Here is a 23419-nt window from a genome sequence, read left to right as displayed (position 1 = left end):
ATATGGTTAGGTATTTCCAAGCACACGTACAGTAAAAGCACTCAAATGCACGCACGCACTACGACAGGTGAGAGCTGCTAATATAATACAGATAGATAACATTGCAAGGAGCATTAAAACACACACACACACACACACACACAAGCATATTAGTGCTCACACACACACAGCAAATACAGGCGTCCCTATTTTCATGTTGCTTGTAAGTGAGGAAACAAGCAGTCATGATTTAAAGAGGAGAGAATGTCACATTCCCAGTGTTAAAATAAAAACCAGTCAGCTCACACACCAGTCCTGCTTATGTGGAGATTACGTTCTTGGACGGCGGTCAAATCTGAGGCAAACAGCAGCTAAAGTGTTTAAAGCATTTGGTACCAATTAACTAACTAACCTGCTGTAGAGATTTGGAGTTATACAACTTTAATGGGACAAATATGAGACTATTTTACCCCTTTTTTTCTACTGTAAATATTTTTAGGATTGATAAGTGATTAACTTAAAGGGACAGTTTACCACAAAATCAGAAATACATATTTTTCCTCTTACCTGTAGTGATATTTACCAGTCTATGTAGTTTTGGTGTGAGTTGCAGAGTGTTGGAGATATCGGCCGAAGACATGTCTGCCTTCTCTCTAATATAAAGGAACTAGATGGCACTCGGCTTGTGGTGCTCAGAGTGTCGAAAAATACATGTAAACAGTGTTGGGAGTAAGGCGTAATAGTAATATATTACTTTTGTAATAGTAACAAACTAATATAACATGTTACCAACAGGATTTCGGGTAATATTATTACATTTACAACGTCACGTAGCGCATCACCACCCAAAATAATAATAAATACAATATAATAAATTAGTGTTTTCATTGTTTTAAACGCTCCACTTCCTTCAGTGCACCACCAAAGAAACACATCCACTGAAGGGTGCCAGTGGTCATGTACAGTTTGTTTCCAGTCACATACATACACCGCATCCTGTTCTGCAATTGCACCCTAAGGCTGCGGGGATAAGAAGCTGGCTGGTGATCGACATATATAAGTAATGTTACTATATGTTGGATGTGTTTCCATTCACATCCCCTACAACTACAGAACAACATCAACACACAGTCCCATTCTTATAAATAACTCTCTCTGTGGTGCTGCTGTAGCTGACTGGCACACCAGGAATCGGCAGGTGGGTCCTCCAGCTCTGGTGTATTAATTTGTGCTAGTCATCGTGACTTTTTCTTGTGCTAACCTCAATATTTGTTTATTGTGTTTCATATCACAGGCCCACAAATATTTATCCATATCTCATGATTATCAGACTATGATCCTCTGCCTGACCCTCCCTGTGTCCCAGGCTGTTCATTTATTTTAAACGGTCTAGGCTATTAAATTATTCCATATCATCAAACTATTTTCAATATAAGCAGGGATTTTAATACAAAGTGGTAGCCACTGTTTGTGAATGCATGAATGGGTCAGACCTGCAGCACTGGATTTAAAATGAACTGTAATAATGTGGAGCTTCTGTGCTTTGAGTACCTGCTGTGAAACAACATGAACCTCATCCATTTAAAATGCCTATTCGTTCCTCTGAGGTCATTTTGGTGAAAGTAACACAAAAGTAGTGTAGTAACTTATTACTCTACACAGAGAGCTATATTGTAAAGCAACTTTCAAATGAAGGTAACTAGTAATACATCACATTTTGAGAGTGACTTGCCCAACATTGCATTTGCAAAACTCAACGGCAAAGTCTCTCATATACGAGCTATTATCTTCAGAACTACACCTCTACGCATCTACTGCTAGCTCACCTAGCATCGCTGAGCTAATAATGCTACAGCTCAGCCCAGGAGGACGCCATTAACGTTTACGTCTTGCATTGTCTCAAGCACGAGTCACTCATCCATGAGTAGATGCACACTTCCTTCTGCGCAGTGACATAGGTGTAGTTTGGAAGAAAGAAAATAGTTCCTACATGAAACTGCTCACAACAAGGTCTGTGGAATATCTTGAGTAACCAGGTCACGATTTCTGGAAAGAGACATTGATGCCGTCGAGTGCGATCTAGTTCCATTATATTTGAGAGAAGGCAGACATCTCTACAGGTGATATTCTCCAACACTCGACAACTTAGCAAAACAATCTAGATAGATAAACAGCACTACAGGTAAGAGTAAAAATACATACTGTGCCTTTATTATTATGTAGTCATGTGTATACTTAGAAGATCTTTTAAGGACTCAAATATTTCACCTTAGAATCAAATCTAATACATACCGATCTTTTGGTAGAAATAAACTAGGATACAGTTCAGCTGAATAACAATGTGTTGACAGAAGTGTCAGAGGTCGAGTTGACTAGTTTGTAAAGCTGACAGCATGCAGCGTTAGGGCTGAAACACACTCAGAGTAAGGTGAGTTCAGGGGAAGGATTGCGAGGGGAGGGGGGAGGGGGGCACTTCAGCAGAGCACATGGTTTCCACTGGTGTTTGGCAAACACAGCGGCACACCAAACTAACCATGTTTTGGGGTTGTTTTGGAGTAGGCTCACATAGAGGCCAATCAGAGCATGTTCGTCTGCAAGTCTATCAGCAACATCGAGGTTGTAGTTCAACCTGGAACAGTGCAGGGTTTCACAAAACATAAAACACGACATTACACAGGTGACAATAGAGGGACAGGGGACGAGAGGGGAGAGGCTGCAGAGAGGGAGAAAAGGAGAAAGTGCAACAAAGGGGAAGAGGAAGAGAGCGGCTGAAAAGCAGCCTTTCATGGGTGACTAGAGAGAAACAAGGCCATATTATGTTTGGGAGAGACTCCAGTGATGAAGGCTCGAAACACGAATAAAGACATGCCAAGCATTAAAAAAAGACTCTTCAGGCTGCGTGTTTACATTCTGCAAGCATCAATCACTCAGTGCTCTATTATTAAAACTAGTGACAGTCATTATTTATAAGTCAAACAATCTGCCAGCCAAAATATGTCAAGCATGCACAGTCTTTATAATGTAGCTGCTGTATTTATAGAGGCTTTCCACCTGCATCACAAACTCCTATAGCAACCAGTCCTGCTGCCATTATGGAGGTTCACGACTTTATTTATTTATTTATGTGCATCTTAAATGTTAGCTATAATGCCTTTGAATTGTAGCCAGCTAACTTAAAATATTAGCAATCAAAAAAATTATCATTTGGATATCAATTCATGAAGAAACCTTTTTTCTGGCATGCCTCCATGGTGAACAGAGAATTAAAAATAGGAGAAGCTTCCAGATGAATTGAAGTAAAAGGTGGCCGCATTTAAAGGTTTAGTGCATGGGATTTAGCAGCATTCAGCGGTGAAGTTGCTGATTGCAAGTAGACTCACATGTCGGTCTTTAGACGCTTTGCTTAACTAAAGACTGATATCTTTTTCCCTGATTTTGTGTTTAGATGGGCGGATACAATTTCAGAGTTTAAAAAAACTCCCTACGTTGCAGAACCAATAGTAAATCCGCAGGGCGGTCCTTCGGTGGCTCGCTGAACTCTTGTGCTCGTAAACATAGTCCGACTGCTTTAAAAGTTTTAAACAAAGTCACTGTAACTCCTTCATTTCCACAATCTTGTGGACTGAGCACACGTTTGATAAAACGGAGTTAAATCTCTCGGCATCCATTTTCAAGCTCTCTGTGTGTTTGAGCGCAGATTTCCAGGAGGGCATTGCTTTGTTGCCGGCCTTTTTCTCCGGTGTGTTAAACGCACTTTAGAAAGGAGTGTCCCCAGACTATCAGAAGGCAGAGATCTCTGATTGTCTGCGAGACTAGATTGCAAGCAACTGAAACTTGTCCTGTGTAGCTAGCGCATGGGTCAGCAACCTTTGAGCCACTGTTGGCCAAAAAAAGAAAAACAAAAAACCTTATGCATTCATTTATATGATTTACTACAGGGCGGCTACTCTGCAGTGGGCTATTTATGACCATTTAGTACTTTAACTGTGCAGCATTGGTGGTGAAAGCAAATGAATCTGTCTACACTCTATTAAATCCTCTATTTTTTTTCAGGTCTTTTCCTTTTTTGGATTTGGAATCCACAGCTAGCCTCGTTAGAAAGACTCCAGGCAGCCACTGCTACTGAAGTTCAGCAAAATTTAGAGGGAAAGGCACCAGGTCGTAGATGTACGACACATATTTTAATTGATGAAACGTTAAAACATTTGCATAGGCTACACATTTTTACAGTTGTAGAATGCAATAAGAGCTGCAGGTTGCCTTCTTCTGACCTAGCGCTGGCTGAAGCAAAAAATGCAAATGGACCTATTTAGCGTGACTGGTTGTCCGTTCTGGGCTACTGTAGAACAACATGGCAGTCTCTGTGGAAGAGGACCCACTCTGTATGTAGATATAAACGGCTCATTCTAAGCTAACAAAAACATACAATTCTTTGTTTCAGGTGATTATAAACTAAAAAAACCATACTTGTTATATTATAGTCCATTTCCACCAATATATCCCCCTAAATCCTGCACACTGGACCTTTAACAACAGCAAAACTATGTCAAAATATCCATTTACAAACTCACACAACTCCTGCAGTATAAGCCTTATTCATCCAGTTGTAAGCTCAGAACCTTCCAAACATTATTTTTTGCTAAAACCCCCACTATTTTCTTTCATTAATATTTTGTTGAACTTTATTTCCCTAGCATAAACAGTGTCACCGAATGTAACCAAATCAAATATATGTACATACACAAGAGGGGGAAAAAACACAATAACTAAATAAGATAATAATTAAAAAAATACATAAGTAATTCTTAAAAAAAAAATCTATATTCCTACATAAATATGCACCACGATCAACTGTGATCTCGCAGACACACAAGAAGTGTGCAAAAGAGCGCCCTGTAGGGTGGGATTCACCTCAAGATACGAACACACACACACACCGTACTCCAAGCAGCTTCTCCACTTCACCACATATATTTCTCTGTCCTATCTTTAGAACTGTAAGAGATTTGTTCATATGATGCAACTTCTGCTAACTCTGTGAACCATTCCTTAAATAAGGGCTCACCTGGTTTCCTCCAGTTTCTCATTATAATTTGCTTTCCCACCATTATACTGGTCTGAATAAAAACCCTGGCTCCACAGTGAGATGTCATTTGTGGGTCAGTGAGAACATACAGCCTGGGGCAGAACTCGAAGTTAGTCTGGGTAATGTTTTTTATACGTTCATGAACCTTTATCCAATATAATAATAGTTCTGAATCATGGGAGACTCCCAGAGTGGATGAAGAAGCGTCCCTTCAGAACTGCAGAACTCCCAACAGTCAGCGTTGCTCCAGAGCTCAGTCCAGTAAACACATTCAATATCTTAAATTGTATTAATCTAATTTTGATGGAGTTTGTGGAGTTTGCATGTTCTCCCCGTGTCAGCGTGGGTTTTCTGCAGCTTCCTCCCACAGTCCAAAAACATGCAGGTTAACTGGTGACTCTAAATTGTCCGTAGGTGTGAATGTGAGTGTGAATGGTTGTCTGTCTCTATGTGTCAGCCCTGTGATAGTCTGGTGACCTGTCCAGGTTGTACCCCGCCTCTCAGCCACTGTCAGCTGGGATAGGCTCCAGCCCCTCGCAACCCCTAACAGGATAAGCGGTTAGAGAAAATAATTTTGATGTTTCTTAACACCTTTCAAAACCCCACAATTTCAAACGTGCCTGAGAGAGCACATTGAGCGGCGTTCAAACACACGTACTCACCCTGGTGCGCTACTCGTATGTGGAAGTGTTTTAAATAGTAGGTTTTAGCAAAAATGAGTTTGTTTGGGAAGTACTGAGCATACAACTGTATAAATGAGACTTGGATCATACTGCATGAGTTACATAAGAGTTTGTAAATGGATGTTTTGATATAGTTTTGCCGTTCTTAAACACAGACCCTCTAAGACTTCAACTCATCAAGAATTTTCTACATTTTTGGATTCTTCGTTCGCTGTAGAAGCACGCGAGAAAAACAAACGAAATTCAACATAACACAGGGTGAGTAACTGACAAAAAAAAAGATCAATTTGTGGGTGAAGTATTCCTTAAAGCTCCTAAAGCAGCTAAATAAACAGAAATATATTCTACCAGCTAGTACATACGGACCTCATCATGATGGCTACAAGCCAGAGCAACTATGAGCAAGCCAATTTAAACATTACGCAGTCATTTAATATATTTTAAATATAAAATATTGATCAGTGCAGTTTTAAAGTAATGTAAAGCTTGCATTGCATACTGCTGGCATGAACCATTCGCCTGTTAGGAAGCTTATTGTGCTGCATTTTGGGAAGTGCAGGGTCTAAGCTTTTGGAGCCTGACCAAGATTACACCATTTTGGCATCAATCTGTCTTCAGAACCACTCCTTTAAAAGTTGTCTCTCTCAGTCTTCCAGCTATTTAAAGTCAAAACCCTTGTCATAAAGTTTAAATATAATCAGGTATCCACAGTCGTTGTTGTGCAAAAGCCGGCCAGTAAACCACCAGAGGGCACTTTGCCTGTAAGTATTATCTGGTGTCCGTACAAACAGTAACCGCAATGTCAGATGCTCTGACATGCACATCAAGCATGACCTGAAGAACGCTCACATCTGTATTTTGTGTATGAAAGGGAGTGGTGTTCCCTACAGAAACACTTTCTTCATCAAGTGCAGGTACAGAGGAGCTCAGAGGCCTTTCACTAGAAAAATCATAACCAGCATTTCTTTTATCTTCCGATACACAACAACAGCAACTGAAAGCAACAAGTTAATTCCAACCATACGCTATAATCAATGAGCCTGGGAATTTAAACTGTCTTAGCTCCAACATAGAGAAGATTGAGGGTTACAATCAAAGCGAATTATATCTGAAACTGGCAGTTAGTATTTCCCATTTCTGTGTGAATGAAAAGATTGTAACAGACACTCCAAACTAATTGCAGGTGATCTTTATGATGCATGCTTCTTCCAGCGTCTTTGAAATAGCCCCTGGAGTGCAACAATATCAACCCCTCTATGAAAACACTAGTTCCTTAGGAGGATAAGCACTCTAGTTTATGCCCTATGATTATTATCTGTATTAGTTCACGCATGCATCTGAGCTACAAAGACATTCCCATATGCACACCTGTGTCACTTACCCTCTCCCTTTCAACAGATGTGGAGCAGCCTCAGTCAGGGGCTTTCTTTGCTCAACATCATTATTCTTGCTGTAAGGCAAGCCATTTACATTCAGCACAGGGAACCACAAGGAAGAAAGGGGAAGACACAAATGCTCACACACGAACACACACACACACACACTTTGGAAAATAAAGGCCAGAAAATAAAGACAGTGTGGGTCACGGAGTCTACAGGGGATGGGGCCTTTAGGGAGTGCGGCAAACTGCAAAGATCTGCGGTAAAATCCAGGGCATCCATTGTTAGGGCTGTACTCACTTTTTGGTGGAGTAAGGGTTCCCTGATGTAGGCATGGAGTGGGAGAGTGAGTAGTCATTGGCGATGTTCACTGGTCTCGGCGGCCTAAACATGAAACAAATGTTTAGCGATATACAAGGGAGAATCGTTGCACCCAACTCTTGTAATGTTCGGGAAAACCCTAATGTTTATTCTGGCATCATGTACTCGCAAACACGCATGTAAACACAACAGGCAATACTGAGGGCGGCAAAATGATCAAACTGACGTCCATAAATCATACGACAACTCAATAACGTAATTATTGTGACAGGCCTAGATGTGGCAACAAAGTCCAAATGATTAGTTACAGGATTTGTGAAATATTGAATACATGCAATGAATGATGTAATGAATCCGTGAATCCACAAACACAGCAAGTGTTTAAAAGGGAATGGACAACAGTGACTGTCAGTAGGCTAGGGTGGGTGGGACTTGACATTGCTATACAGAATTAGCACAAAGGATTTAAATCTACGGTCACAAAAATGCACAAAGACACATTTTGGGATGTGTAAAATAATCAAAGCAAACTCACCACGTGTCTCTGAGGAAAGTATCGAACAAAGAAAGGAATGGAGATAATTTATTACAATCAGCCCAGGAGTGCAAAGATTACACTAAATGTAAAATTCCAGTCAAATTTAAGGGATCCTCAATCAAAAAACGTTTATGTGTTTATGTGAAAAAACTACTACATCAACTGATTTGTATCATTATCAGATTTTTTAATTCTCAAATACTAATATTGGTGTTGGCTTCAAAACTCCCCTCAGGCTCCAAAGCAGACATTTAATTCTACAAAACTGGCTGCACAAATATGAATCCTTTTGGCTGCTTAAAGAGACAGTTCACTCCAAGATTTTGAAACACTCTTGCAATATCTACTTGGAGAAAATAGTGTCAGCGCCATAGACGCAGCAAGATATGTCAGTGCATGTCACAGCCTAAGAGACAACCAACATATAGTTAATTTCATCACAGATCACACTCTGCTTTTTTATTTACTCCTTCATTTAATGAGTTTTTTTTCTTTGAAATGTATGTCTATGATTTTGTATTAAAGCAACTCTTACCTTTCTTGCATTTCTTACAGCACTTAGAAAAAATCTGAACATCCACAACTCCTGCCTCCCTCCAAAGTCCCATCCCCCTCCTCCATTACGTCTATGATAGACGTGGGCGTTGGCAAGGTAATGTTAGATACATGGAAGAGGAGAGCGAGTGTAACACAGAGTTTTAAAACTCAACCGGAGTCAGTGATGACTGATGAGTTTTAAAATAAGGTTACAGTGCTAGCGTTAGATAGTATCGTCAACGTAACTAGTAAGTGGAAACGCACAAGGAAGATAACGTTAATGTTTCAGAGGCTACGCTACAGGAGGCTAACGTTAGCCATTAGCAACTGGATGCTGTGTTGCCACATATAACGTTATATGTTATATTAGAAACAAACTAAACATAACATTACCTGTCCTGCACAGTCAAACCCAACCCCGGAGTTTAAAACTCAACCGGAGTCAGTGATGACTGATGAGTTTTGGAATAAGGTTACAGTGCTAGCGTTAGATAGTAGCACTAACGTTATTAGTAAGTGGAAACGCACAAGGAGGATAACGTTAGCCATTAGCAACTGGATGCTGTGTTGTCACATATAACGTTATATGTTATATGCTATAATAGAAGCAAACTAAACATAACGTTACCTGTCCTGCACAGTCAAACGCAACCCCAGAGTTTTGAAACTTATCCGTGGTCAGTGATGACTGATGAGTTTTTTTTAATGTTACGTGAGCGCCTACGTCAGTCGGAGGTCTCCAGGTGGGGGAGACATACAGGACGCTCGGCCAATCATTGCATTTGGTTTGAATGCAATGATTGGTCGGAGTTTTCTTAGAACCATATGAGAATGGTATAATTATGAGTTTTATCTCTGGTGGAATTCACTTACATTTTAGTGTGCCATCAGCTTATTAATAGCATTTTAACCTAAACAAAGAAAAGTGCAAAATTTCCAGAAAGGTAAGTGCTGCTTTAATACACTGTGAATTTTCCATGTCTTAAATTGTCATTGTGCTTTGGCAACACTTAGGAACTGTCATGCCAATGAAGCTTACTGAATTAAATTTAAATCGACCAACAAAATCAAAAATACATTATTATTTCTCTTATTTGTAGCCTATTAGTCAATCTAGACTGTTTTTGTGTGAGTTGCTAAGCGTTGGAGATATCGGCTGTAGAGATGTCTGCCTTCACTCAACAACATTAATGGCGTCCTCCTTGGCTGAGCTGTAACATTAGCTTTATATCTTGCTCTGTCACGAGCAAGAGCCTCTCATCTATGAGTAGATGCACTCTTCCTTCTGCGTGGTGATACAGTTGGGGGGTGTAGTTTGGAAGAAAGAAAATAGCTCCTACATGAAACTGCTCTTAACAAGGTCTGTGCATTATTTTGAGTAACCAGGTCATGATTTCTGGAAAGAGACAAAGCTGTTGAATTTTTCAAATTTATGTTTTTTTTTTGGGCGGCATTTACTTCTGTTATATTAGAGAGAGGGCAAACATCTCTACAGCCAATATCTCAAGGACTCAAAGACTGATAAATAGCACTACATGTAAGAGGAAAAATATGTATTTTTAATTTTGGGGTGAACTGTCCCTTTAAGTTAATCACTTATCAATCCTAAAAATATTTACAGTAGAAAAAAAGGGGTAAAATAGTCTCATATTTGTCCCATTAAAGTTGTATAACTCCAAATCTCTACAGCAGGTTAGTTAGTTAATTGGTACCAAATGCTTTAAACACTTTAGCTGCTGTTTGCCTCAGATTTGACCGCCGTCCAAGAACGTAATCTCCACATAAGCAGGACTGGTGTGTGAGCTGACTGGTTTTTATTTTAACACTGGGAATGTGACATTCTCTCCTCTTTAAATCATGACTGCTTGTTTCCTCACTTACAAGCAACATGAAAATAGGGACGCCTGTATTTGCTTATAACATACTATGAATATAAAGAGAGGAACTTGAAAAATAAACACAGATAAACATGGTAGGGACTGATGTTTGCACCAGATATAGCATTATTGTATCTTTCTATACCTGCCCTTTATAAGCAGCATTACAGTCTGTGCTTGTGTAGGCCTTGTCAAGTCAAGGAAAAGGTAGCAGCAGTGTTGCAGATCACAATCATTCCCAGGGCTATAATTAAGCCCCATTGATCAGTTGACCCAAGAGATTGACTGGAATCACTTCAGACTTCGAGGCAGCTACAAGATAATTATCAGCTGAGGGATGAAATTAAACCTTTTAAAATCTGCGATAGAAGCCAGAGAGAAAAGAAAGCACATGCACTTACACAATGTGAGCTAGGTTGAGAGGTTTGTCTGGCATTTCAGGAAACATGGGGTGAAGAGGCTCTCTGCTGGATGCACAGCTCAGCGACTTACTGAGAGCATGGGATAACTTCTTAGCGGGGGATTTCTAGGGGTAAACAAGAGAAAATTCAGAGGACACTAATTTCCTTTCTAAACACATGGCATCGCTGCGGCAATGCTGTCACCTGCATCAAACATTCAGCATCCTTACATCGTTGTGAAGCAGAACGAAAAACAGCCACAGTGACTGGTCCAGTGCGGACACACCTCCCTTAGCCCGCCCCTCTCCTCCTCCCCTTCTCCTTCCCTTACCCATGACGTATACTCCTTCATTTGGTGCTGGTTGCTATGGGAACCGCTGGCATGCCCCCTCCAGAAGCAGTCCTGACAGAGCTGGTAATTATGACATTGCTGGCAGCGGTAGCGGAAGCCCATCATACTCTCAGTATGGCAGTAGGAGCACTCGACCGGGTGAAAGACTGCAGGGAGGGGAGGAGGGGTCAGACACACAGATGGACAAACACATGCGCACAAACAGATGTGACTGTAAACCCAGATATCTGGCACAATGCAAAGAGCAGAGGATTCATTTCAATTAATTTAAGCACAGATGTGCTGTTGAGTCTGTTTTAATGCTCATTTCATTTTAACCAAATACGTAGAAATCAGTCTGACACCACCTTTATCCGTGCACACGTGACTGTTTCTCCTGCTTACATGGAGGAGGCTTGTGACGATGAGTGCACCACAAATACGTACAAACACACACACTCATGCACAGGGTGTAAGGTCCCTATGGGTCATTTTCACTGGAGGTGTGTGTCTGCTCGACTGTGTGTGTGCGGTGACTCAAGATTATGATGCAAAGCTGAACTTTACATCCTCCCGGCCTGCTAGCATTCCATAGTTATAAATATTCTGCATGGTGTCTTACCGTTCTCCACGTTGGCGAGCCGATGCATGAGAGGTAACCACACCAGACACTGAGGGGGCGGGTCTGACATCAACGTATCGAGGAATGTATTGAGGGAGACCTTTTTCTGTTGACGTGGGGCGCAGAGGAAAGTGAGATGATTCAACAGGAACGCCAATGCTAAAACAATCACAGGAACACTCTGTGGTTAATGAACCCTCACCTGCTGTGTAAAGCACGTTCTTGCAGCTTGTTCAGTGTAACCAAAAGAAGGTCCCTCAAAAACCGCCATGGGTAATTTAAGAACCTCCCTCAGAAACTGGTCAAACTGCGAGTGCACCATTATACCAGCAGAATCTGATATCTGTGAAAAAATATCTGGAAACAATGTAGGGAGACATCACACAAATGAATCAAACTAATTGTCAGCTGCCACCACAGTCGGCTAATTACAGCATTACACAATACAATTATCCCACTTATTTGTACAAAGTAAAGCGGTTATTCATATCAATTGTTATAATACACCAGCAACATAACCCTCCTTTATTTCCCTTCACGAGCCATTGCGACTGCTCCCACGGATTTTGTAGATTATGTAATAAACCCTATCCTTCAGATAATGAATAATGACTTCTTCCAGCCATGAAGAGCTCGGCCAGTACCGCTTCTTCCTTTAGGAACAATAGGCTAAGCAGACAGAGATGTAGAAGACAGACTAATAAGTTTGTATTAGAAATTCCAAAGCAGTGCATTACTTAGACTAATAACTGCATGAATAAAATTAGCTGATTTATTACAGGTAAAAAGGGTGATTTTAATTTCATTCTTCACAATTAAAAGTAAAATAAGGATTTGTTGTGTTGCTTACATCTTAATTTATCCAGGATTTTTCCTCCACAGATGGTTGCTAGGGCCATCTTCACAACAAAGACAGATATCTTGCCATGGCCCTCCCTAAAAAGGAACAATTACAAAATTTCGTTGTGGTAATAGATTATATTAAAAGAAGCTGTCAGTGCCTAACATCCTATGAATTTAATAATTTTTCCAAAAGGCCTTTAAAGGGGACATATTGTGTATGTTATATATAATGTTACAATAAAGGATGTTCATAATAAATATAGCCAAAATTTCAAATAATGAAGTTTACCTATGTTAAAGTAATATATTTGATCACAAATGTCCGAGTACTCTGTTTCCAACTGCTTATTTCTACACTGGCTAAACTGATGGCCGTTTCATAGTTGCCGCATGAAACGCGAGCAAGCGACACAAGCAACGCACTTCCTTTCATAGACACACTGAACGCAAGCGACGCGGGCGACAAGTGAAATGCAATACATTGCTCGCGCAATAGGGGGTAGCACAGTCACCGGTACATTCTGGCTAGCTAGTACTGCTGTAGCTAGGTAGTACTGCTATTTTATTAGAGTGCAGGGCACTAGAACTGTCATATGAATGGGGGGTGTGCCCGTACGACATCACAAAGTTTTTCCTCCTCGCCCGCCATATTTCATACCTGCTTCAAAAAGTGGTTAATTTCAAGTACGTCGCTTGCATTATCACCCCCGCTAGCAACCCATGGTATTCCACGCGTTGCCGCATCGCATATCAAAAAACATGGACAACACGTTTTGAGACACAAGCGCGCATCATGGTGGCCAATGTGTCTTGATGCGTCCCAATGCATTCGCATCTGCGTACCTTTACATCGACTATGAAACGATGTCAGCTCATGACAGATTTTTTTATATGGTCATCTGTTCCAGGCATGCTACCGCAAGGCTGTGTCCGATATCACTCACTACACACTATACAGAGAATTCACCATTTTGAAGCGCTGTCCAAATGTATAGTGGGTTTTATTATAGCCTATATAGTGGACTCAAAGTACCCCACAATGCATCGTGAAAATTAGTGTACAACCAATGGTCACGAACCAAGTAATATATCCCATCATGCAACGCGCCGAAGGAACGCTGACAGACTGTGTGCGACAGACAGCGTCTAACTCAGTTACAACTTGCTGTACACGTTTAACCTATAATGATATGTTGAAGTTTGTTTTAGTTTCTTTACCATGTAATTAAATGTCAATTTAATGTATAGTCGGTCCCTGAAAACATAAAAAGAAGTTGGCGAGTGATCTTCTTTGGTGCGCAACAGTTACTGTACAGAGTAGGGCTACTAATGCTAGCTAATGTTAGCAAGCTAAGTCGCTACTAGCTCTGATTTGTGCCGTAATGGCGGAATGTTACATGTAACGTTATACACTAAACTCACAAGTCATTACATGACTGACTGGTAAAACAAACTTCAACACAACAAAGGTTAAACAGAACATTACAGGTTGCAATAACACTGCTCTTTCTCCGCTTGTCTGTCTGCCAGTGTTATTAATATGTCTAATGTGAGCAGAGCAGTGCATCACAACATAACACAAACAGCCACAAAGTACTTTGTAAATTACGCTCCGTATAATTTCATGTTTTTATCACAAATATGTTAGTATTTGTTACAGATGGTTCATCAGCCCACGTTGATATGACATGTTTTGTATGTAGGCCTATGCTTTGTAATGTTGCAGATAAGTTCACTATATCACCCTCTAAACAGAACTCCCTAAATAGTGAGCAGGGGTAGTGAATGATTTCGGATACAGCCCAAGTGTTTCCATTATGTAGCCTATACTGCTACATGTAGCTACATGCTAACATCAGGGAAACATGTAATCTTGGTTCCTGATGTTGTAAATTTCACCTACATTTTGATCACATTTGTGCTGGAACATGTCTGGTTGTGTTTAAAAGCTATTTCTTTGGTAGAAAATGCTGCTATACTCTCCTACAGTCATTCCTAGGCTGCTAGTACACTGCTAATGTCAATGTAGCTACATGCTAACCTCAGGGAAACATGCAATCTTGGTTGCCGATGTTGTTCATTTTTTCCTGGTTTCAGATCATATTCCTGCTGGTACATGTCCAGTTATGTTTAGACATTTTCACTGAAAATGTGCCGCTATTCTCCTGCAAGTACACTGCTAACGTACATGTAGCTACATGCTAACATCAGGGAAACATGTGATCTTGGTTGCTGATGTTGTGAATTTCTCCTTGATTTCAGATCATATTTCAGCTGGAACATGTCCGGTTGTATAAGATGCTTTTATTGTTGATTTTTCAAAGTAAAAAGTGCTGCTATTCTCTGTTACATCATTTCTCAACTGCAAGTATACTGCTTACGTACATGTAGCTACATGCTAACATCAGTGAAACATGTAATCTTGGTTGCCAATGTTGTGAATTTCTCCCTGATTTCGGATCATATTCCTGTTGGAGCATGTCCAATTTGTATTGAGATGCTTTTATTGGTGATTTTTCATGGTAAAAAGTGCCGCTATTCTCTATTACAGTCAATCTCCTGCTGCAGTTAAGGTGCAGAGATGCCAAAATAAGGAAGATGTGGAAATGCTGATCAATCACAGCAGACGGGGCTTTTTCAGGAGAGGGTTTAAAGAGACAGGCACTAAAGCACAGTCGGAAAATAAAGTGTATTTTAAAACATTAAAGCATGTTAACATGTTCTTGTAGAAATCCAAAATACGTGTATGAACCTGAAACTGAGTATAATAGGTCCCCTTTAAAGACAAATTTGTACTACAGTGAGCACTGTCTTAAAAAAAAGTTTAGCTTGACTCTTAGAATCTCTAAAGATATACTCTACTGTACACAAGCATGTTGTGACATTATGAAAGCAAATAGTCTGTATTTTCACTCCACTCTGGCAGACACTTCAGAGTCACATTTCACACTACATTAGCCCACGTCAAAACCTCAGATGAGAGAGTACACAGCCAGCCGCCGACATGTCACGTGACGTGTTACTCACGGGTCATAGGAAGCCAGCAGGAAGTTGAGCAGCAGGCTGATGGACTGTTCCACATTGATCTGGTGGGTGGTGGGCATGCGCTTATTCAGCTGGTAAAAAATGGTGGACAGTACCACTTCTAAACGAGCCACAGAGAGCTCAGCGTTGAGGTCCATGGTGTTGATGCCGTTCTCTCGGAAAGCCTCGATGACGTTCCAAATATCAACCAAATGCACTGGAAACAGGAAAACTGAATGTAAACACTTTGATGGAAAGGACTGAGCACACTGATGCAGTTAAAGTGCACTGCATCATACTCACAATTGCATTTCTTCTGCACAAATCTGAGTTTGCAGGCTGTTCTGTATGTCGATAATCGTATGGAGTCCAAGTCTTGAGCCCCTGAGGAAGAATTAGTCATCATTAGATAACATCGGAAATGTCAGTGTTAGTTCATAGATAACATGGAGCTCTGGAAGGAGGGTGTATGGAGGCCCAAAGAGTTCAATATCAAATAAATAAATGACTTAATGAAATAAGTAATTATATAAATAAAGACAGACGATATATATTATAATAATTAAAACTTCATATCGTTTATTTTTACTTTTTAATGCCACTTAAAAAAAAACTGGAATTTCACAAATTATGATGAATAAATAAAGTAAAATAAAATAAAATAAAATAAAACAAAACAAAACAAAATAAAATAGTCTCTACTACAACCCACAGGAGCATTTCCTAAATAAGTGGCCTTAATGGTGGCAGGAGGTCAACACAAAAATGACATAAATGACCATAAACGATTGCAGCTTTTAACACGTGGTTGTAACATTGTAAAAGGGTGGTCTTTAAGTTGAGGCATCAAAACTATCTGGTTAGGTTTACGACAAGATCATGGTTTGGGGTTAAAATAAGTACGTTTGTTACATACATGACGTATATAATGAACAGGGTTTCCCACACGTTCATTTATTTGTGGCTGGACCATTCTTTCGGAGTGCTATTTAAATATAAACATTGCTCGGTTTTTCGCTGCACCACAATCTCTGTGCACAGTGTGTACACTGGGCACAGATGGAGCAGCAGAATGCTTGATGTTGTGAAAGCGAAACTTAACCGTCAATGCTGGGTCATCAGCTACCAAAACCCATGGATTCTAATTCTGTGGGAAAACTTGATGCACATCGTTTAAGTTAAGTATGTGACATATGTTACATACATCATGTAAGCTAATGTGGCTTCTGGTTTTACAAGGGACACAAACAGCAGTTTCCTGGGTGAAAGTCCTGTGACTGTTTGACCCATCCATCAGCCCTGACCTCCTGTTTATGCATACAAGTGTTGTTCTTTACACACCGTCTTTTTCTCTCATCATGATTACTACCGCCACGAGAAGTTGCAGTCTAACAATAAACATAAATATGGGTGGTAATGAGCTGCTTAACAAATTACCTATGAGGTGTTTTTTTAGGGGAGGACAGTCTCATTTGTCTGCATTTATCATTATGATTTCTCACTTTATAACGTCTCATGTAATGCAGAACACTTTGGGTCTCCATAGAAGTGTGCCTCACTTTGTAAATAGTGAGAGAGCATGAGGTCATACTGGATGTGTGTTCGTCAGTGTTTAAAATCAATGAGGTTGACAAGGTTGGAGACACTTGATCTTCATGATATTTGATTTACAAGAAAGTTACATAGAAGAATTTGCCATTTTTTATGGTCAGTGAGTAAAACAGTCCGGCACAAATCACGCTGAGCTGTGGCCCTGAGCACTTACTCATTTCGACAAACAGTTGCCTTCTATCTGCCATGTTGTCACCACTCCGCCTGAAGTCTTCAATCATTCTGATCAAGAGGAGAGAAAGTAAAGTCAGAGCCTGTGTACACAGAAACAGTTCCAATGAAGGCGTTGTTCAATCACCAAATATGCTCTTCCTATTGCTTTCAGCTTTATTCTGTTGACATTATCTGCTAAACTGAGCTGTATTTTCAGAAGCTTCACAGAGCATTTGAAATACCACTGTGTATAATGAATCTTTAAAACACTCACCACCTGGTTACCATTGTGGACATTTAAAAACTCCCAGTTACATTAAAATGTCATTAACTGTTACATAATGTTCTAATAGCAATTACCAAGGCAAGAAACCAACCAGGCTAAGTTTCAGACCCTCAAAGGGCCCAAAGGCTCCAGGTTCACTGGTAACTAAGCCCCACCCCTTAGTTACTGTTGCTATGCCTGTCAAGCTCCCTGTTCTCGCTCAGCACATACAGACCAGCTGGCATGGGAAGTGCAAATCGCTGAGGCTGCGCCCCCTTGCAGGAAATAAAATTGCACTGTCACATAAGGAGGAAAACAAGAAATGATGCCACTTCACATTTTCCAAATTTGAACACCTAACAATTAAAATTTTATAGGCGGGTACCCCAGACAGGTTGCCAGACTATCACAGGGCTTACACATAGACATAGACAACCATCCACACTCACATTCACACCTATGGACAATTTAGAGTCACCATTTAACTCAGCCTGCATGTCTTTGGACTGTGGGAGGAAGCTGGAGTACCCAGAGAAAACCCACGCTGACATTGGGAGAACATCCACACAGAAGGGCTCCCCCACCCCACGGATCAAACCACCCACTCCAGGTTTGAACCAGGAGCCCTCTTTTTGTGAGGCGACAATGCTAACTACGGCACCACTGTGCCACCCTAAAATATTTAGAAATAAATTTATATTTTAAAAATGTAACAATGTCATTTGTAATTACAATTTTCTCTACTGACCCAGAATCATCTCAAACACTTTGTCTTTTTGTCCTAGTGAAGTCCTTAAATTCGAATGCTGCGCTTCAGCATGTGGATAGCTGTGATTGGATAATCACAGGGTTAGCAAACTGTTGTTTTAGCAAGTTTGTGGTTATTTGATAAATTGCACATCTGTTTTTAAATATCAACTGAAATGATAAGGGCCATAGGGCAACACCTGTATAATTACCAAATCTTGAGGCCCTCATACAGGGGCCCTCAGTTCAAATCTAGCTTGAAATATTAAAGCTCCACTCAAGCATATTTTGATATCTTTGTGATGGTGATCAGATTTTTCTAAGTCATTTGCTAACAATGTTGATCAGCCACAGAGTTCGCCAATTTTTTTTTTTTTTTAACAAATAATTTTATGCTCAAAGTTAAAAAAGAAGGTAGTTGTTAAAATGGAAAGAGGACATATGACTATAGTACAATCTGTAGGTCATATGTCCTCCACCTTGCATCTGAGCAGCAAACCAATAAACATCAACGTGAGCTAGCTGGTTATCGTCATGAGCACAAACCCCTACTGAGCCAAAGAACTAGTTGAGAGCCGTTGCTGTGTGAACAGTGCTGGGTTTTGAAGCTAATTTTACATAATGGCCAATAGTGGGATTACAACGACCAGGTCCGTCAGGTGATGCTATGGGGCCCAAAAAACAAACAGACATTTCCCCATATACTTACATTGTGAAAGCAATGTCTGTACATCAGTGGATACATTTTTTTGAGCATCATAACTCCCGCGAAATGACTTGTTTCACGATTGGGATTTGATCCAGTCCGTCAAATAACACTTAAAGAAGTCCAGAGCAGCTGCACAAACAAATCATTTTATTCCCGTTAAAGTTAGCAGAGCGCTAAACTGCATGTCAGAGGTCGACTGCCGGCCATGCTTGGCCATGCTCGGCGGCTGTAAGTCTTGAGTGCGCTTGCTCTATATATGCCCCACAAGAAGATCTGGGTCTGCAAAAAATCTGGGTACTTTCATACCTCAGAAAATTCACTTTTTTGCGCCACTGAGCAACTTCCATAGCCCCGCCTCCAATACTGTATCCAGTTCTAATGCATCCATGATTCCAACTGAAATAGCCAAAGGTATTTTCATGACAGCTATTATTCTTGTGTTTATATGATTCTGGCACTTAACAGAGTTGTTTATTTATTCTTACATGACTCAAAAAAGCTGAGAGACTGTGGAACATTGCAAACTCCCCACTCAGCCTCTGGCCAGTCTCCCAGCACACTTCTCCAGCTGGGGCGAGTACGCAGTGCTGGCTCTGTAGTATGAGAATCCATAGAGGAACCACCAGCGTTGTTTCCCAAAATGCAAGTCATTGGATCAAGCGTATGTGGCCTGCTGACCCTCATCTTATTGGGGTCATTGTTTTCAGGTGAAGGAGGTGGAGAAAACCACCACCTCATAGCGTATGTGCTATCAATGCCAACATACATGCTATTGCTATGCTAGAAAGAACCGAAAAACAGGAAGCAGCACTGGCTGGAGCAACGCTTTAAGGCCTTTGTTATTTCAGGCTATGTTGTGTTTGCATTGTGCATTTTCATGCTTAATTAAATTAGCCAAAACAAATAATTAAATGCTAATGGGGGAGCAGAAGGGGGCCACAGTTCATTTTACCCCTGAAGCCCCACAGCAGATCAATCCGGCCCTGGTAAATACACAGTGACCTCACTTTTTCATTTTGTTTCAAAAGTACATTTGCAAATTGAATGTAGCACACTACAGTGCTTATCAGAAATGTGGGTGGTGGGGGTGGGGTGGGGGGACACAGAAGAAAAACTTAAGTAAGACAAGGACAAGATTTTCAAAGGGGCAGAGCGGCAGAGAGAATGCTCACACCATGCCTCGCTGCACACTGTCCGAGGCAATCTAATACACCTAGTCATGTGGTTTGTTGCCATGGCAGCAAAGATCCCAGCCGCTCCATTCGTAAAAACATAGTACTAATCACCCCCCCTAACTCCAACACACACACACACACACACACACACACACACTACACCTCCCAGTGCAGACAAGCAAAGTTTGTAGAGAAAAGTTTTTTCACAATATCTTCTACGAGATAATTCTTGGTGCGGTGATAGTCGAGAACACACTGGCACTTCTTGGGCGAGTGGCTCGAAAACACATTTTTTTCTGCAAGACAATCATTCAGGCATGGTGTTTCAAATTACTCTGACATTAATTGGCAGACCCAAATGTTTTCATCACTTACTTAGTGAGTGGATGTGAAACTGTACAACTATGCACCAGTTTATAGATTAACATTGATATCCTCTCCACATAGCACACAAACACATCCTGAGCGACAGACATGTGACCTTCTGGGGTCTGTCTTCAGTCTCTGAAATAACTGAGATTGATACAATCTATTGCAAGAGCAGATATTAAACCAGCACAGCCAATACCAAGTGTAGGACGGCGAGGGGAGCGAGATGATCAACATACCTCTCATAAAGCACCATGGTCGTATTCCTTTCCCCTGCCCAAGCCTGAGCTGAGTTATTACCAAGCCAAGTCCTTCTTTCTAGAAACGGTCGTACACAACAAAAACTCCTTTCTAATAAGGAAACACTGGGACAAAAGCAGCCCCCAAATGGACGGGGCCGACTGAAGATATCTGAAATTAGAAACTGTCAGCTAGGATACAGCCTGTGCTGCCTCTATCTTTAACTACAAATGCGAAGGCTCCACATTCTTGTACAGCTTTACTGGCTCTCTAGTTGCAGACCCCAAACCTCATTCCTGGCATGTGCCCAGCAAACATTACTCTTTCTCTGTGGCACTGTCATACTGGCAGCATTAGAAAATAACTTGCCTTAAAAGAGCAAATCATCGTATAACATTAACATTGCAGGGGTTCTGCCAAAATCTCACCAAGGGTCTTACAGCAATGACTCACTCTATCTTTTAACGCTGCGGGAACTTCTGTTGGACAAAAATTCAGCTGCAAAAATGCCTTATTAGTGAGTTGTTTACATTGCGAGGCTATTTCTGTAGCAGCTTAATAAAACATTGTGGACAGTGCTGTTAATTCATATCCTCCTCCATGCTGGAACAGATTGTCATGCAACATTTCCAAACACAAGCACTTACTTGAGTTACAGAGCAATCTGTGTTTGGCCGGCTCGGTACAGTACATCGCAGCTGTTACCACTGATTGGCCAGAGTTATTTTTACATCACTAGACTATAAACTACACCGGCATCCGGATCCCATCCCCTGACAGGAATGAAAAAGCTGTGCCACTGACTTAAGGTTAATCAGTTAGAGCTCAGCACAGCACAGTGATGTGCGTTAGTGTTGTGGTAAATGCTGTGTAGGTAGAGAAACAGTTCTCTCTCCTCCTTTGTGGTACCAGCCGGTGATGTCTGCTGGAGGGCCCTGTGCGCTCTGTCGCCTGCTGATGATCACCATGGTTTCAGCTGCAAAAAGGCCAAAACTTTGGGTGTTAAATGAGAGTACAGCTACAAATTTGCTGGTGCTGTGATTTTGTTTTGGAGTTCATTGCACAAACTAAAAAAAGCAAATTGTGTAAAGTATAGAAAAATAGAAGACACACAGGAATAAATGGAGATACAGTATGTTTTCTGTGATAGCCAACACAGAGTTACATATGTAATCACAAGCTTGAAAAGAGATGCACTGCTGGGCACAGACAGGGTCACATTGCCCTCTGGACATCAACAAAAAACATTAAATTCCACCACAGGCCAAAGGAAAAAGGGCAGAAAGGCAACAAGCACCTTATGGTACACACTCAGCTCAGACATCACCTGTCACGCCAGAGACACCTGTGAGTACGCGACACAAAGGTCTCATTGTTTCAGGAATATCTCCATGCATACACGGCTCCCCTCTTTAATGTTTTTATCCTCACACATCCCTGTTTTTATCGCTGAAACTTGATCGGGAAAACTCATTTCACCCAGAGTGACAAAGTAGGTTAAGGTCGCTCCTCTGCCTGCTCTGCCAGCCTCCAGCAGCTGCAGCAGCGCACTTGCACAAGACTTACCACAATTTGTTTCGAGGCATGTCATGCAACATCACTGTTTTCCATCCAGGAATCCGACAGCCGGTCGTGTCCCGCGGTGCGATCAGGGTTTCTTTGGTGTGGGCTGCTGCATCACTGCACGAAGCGGCCGATCTTGTGCCGCTCTCCTGCAAAGCTTGTGTTGTGGAAATTTTCGGGTAGCGTAGCCTACTGGTTGAGGAGAATAGAGGCAGCGTTCGCCTCCTGTATGTGGCCTTCGCGATGACGTAATGCGGAATCTCTTCACTTGCGTCAGTGCTCCGGCTGCAAAATGTTAAAGTTTGATACAAAAAGAGGAGAGAAATAGAGAAAGCAAGCAGTTTAACTCATACATTTCATAAAAGTGGTGTGCAAAGATGCATTCATCTACTGGTTTAAGATTTTTTGAAGCATTGGGAAAATGACGTCATCGAGATAAGTGCCCTTTCAGTAAATCTTTGAATTAAGACAATATTCATCATCATAATTTAATTCAGGCTACAGCAAAACTAAAGATCTTTTTTTGGAGATGGTGACAGACTCATTTCTTGTCATTTCCTCCTGTGGTTGAACAATTTGACAATAAAACACTGATCCCTACATATTTATTTGGGTTGCAACCCCAACACACTAGGGGACTAACAGTAATAAAATAAAATAATTTTGCAACCACAAATTTAAAACAAGGAAATTTCGTCCTTGGGTTGTATAGCCTTGTTAAATATTATTATTATTATTATTATTATTATTATTATAATTATTATTATTATTATTATTATTATTATTATTATTATTGTTTTAACTAGGCTTTACAACCCAAGGATGAAATGTCATTGTTTTAAATTTGTGGTTGCAAAATTATTTTATTTTATATATAAAATAAATATATTCTTTTATATACATATATATAATTTTGCACATGATCTGCATTGAAGTATTTTAGCTGTCCAAACCGTCTGCAACACT

The 23419-nt window shown here is 40.7% G+C and overlaps 1 protein-coding gene across 11 annotated transcripts in view; it reads right to left on the bottom strand.

Annotated features, from left to right (window-relative positions):
* dtna (dystrobrevin, alpha) overlaps window positions 1-22622 on the bottom strand; it is a 38944-nt gene extending 16322 nt beyond the window's left edge. For 3 of the 11 annotated variants that reach the window (XM_033650306.2, XM_078173399.1, XM_033650308.2), the window contains exons 1-12: window positions 20890-21046; window positions 17387-17454; window positions 15925-16005; window positions 15625-15838; window positions 12605-12690; window positions 11957-12111; window positions 11755-11860; window positions 11133-11299; window positions 10802-10926; window positions 7428-7511; window positions 7130-7198; window positions 2513-2608 (exon numbers count right to left, since the gene is read on the bottom strand). In XM_033650306.2, the coding sequence (XP_033506197.1) occupies window positions 2513-2608; window positions 7130-7198; window positions 7428-7511; window positions 10802-10926; window positions 11133-11299; window positions 11755-11860; window positions 11957-12111; window positions 12605-12690; window positions 15625-15838; window positions 15925-16005; window positions 17387-17454; window positions 20890-20906 (1268 nt within the window). In that variant the 5' untranslated portion in view covers window positions 20907-21046. Of the gene's footprint in view, window positions 1-2512; window positions 2609-7129; window positions 7199-7427; window positions 7512-10801; window positions 10927-11132; window positions 11300-11754; window positions 11861-11956; window positions 12112-12604; window positions 12691-15624; window positions 15839-15924; window positions 16006-17386; window positions 17455-20889; window positions 21047-22456 lie in introns of those variants that run through there. The other 8 variants (XM_078173401.1, XM_078173402.1, XM_033650311.2 and 5 more) reach the window with 5 other exon arrangements.
* Window positions 22623-23419: the final 797 nt, after the last annotated feature.

The sequence above is a fragment of the Epinephelus lanceolatus genome, chromosome 12 (assembly GCF_041903045.1).
Source record: "Epinephelus lanceolatus isolate andai-2023 chromosome 12, ASM4190304v1, whole genome shotgun sequence".
In the NCBI taxonomy this organism is placed as follows: Eukaryota; Metazoa; Chordata; class Actinopteri; order Perciformes; family Serranidae; genus Epinephelus; species Epinephelus lanceolatus.
This window is presented reverse-complemented; position numbering and strand designations above follow the sequence as displayed.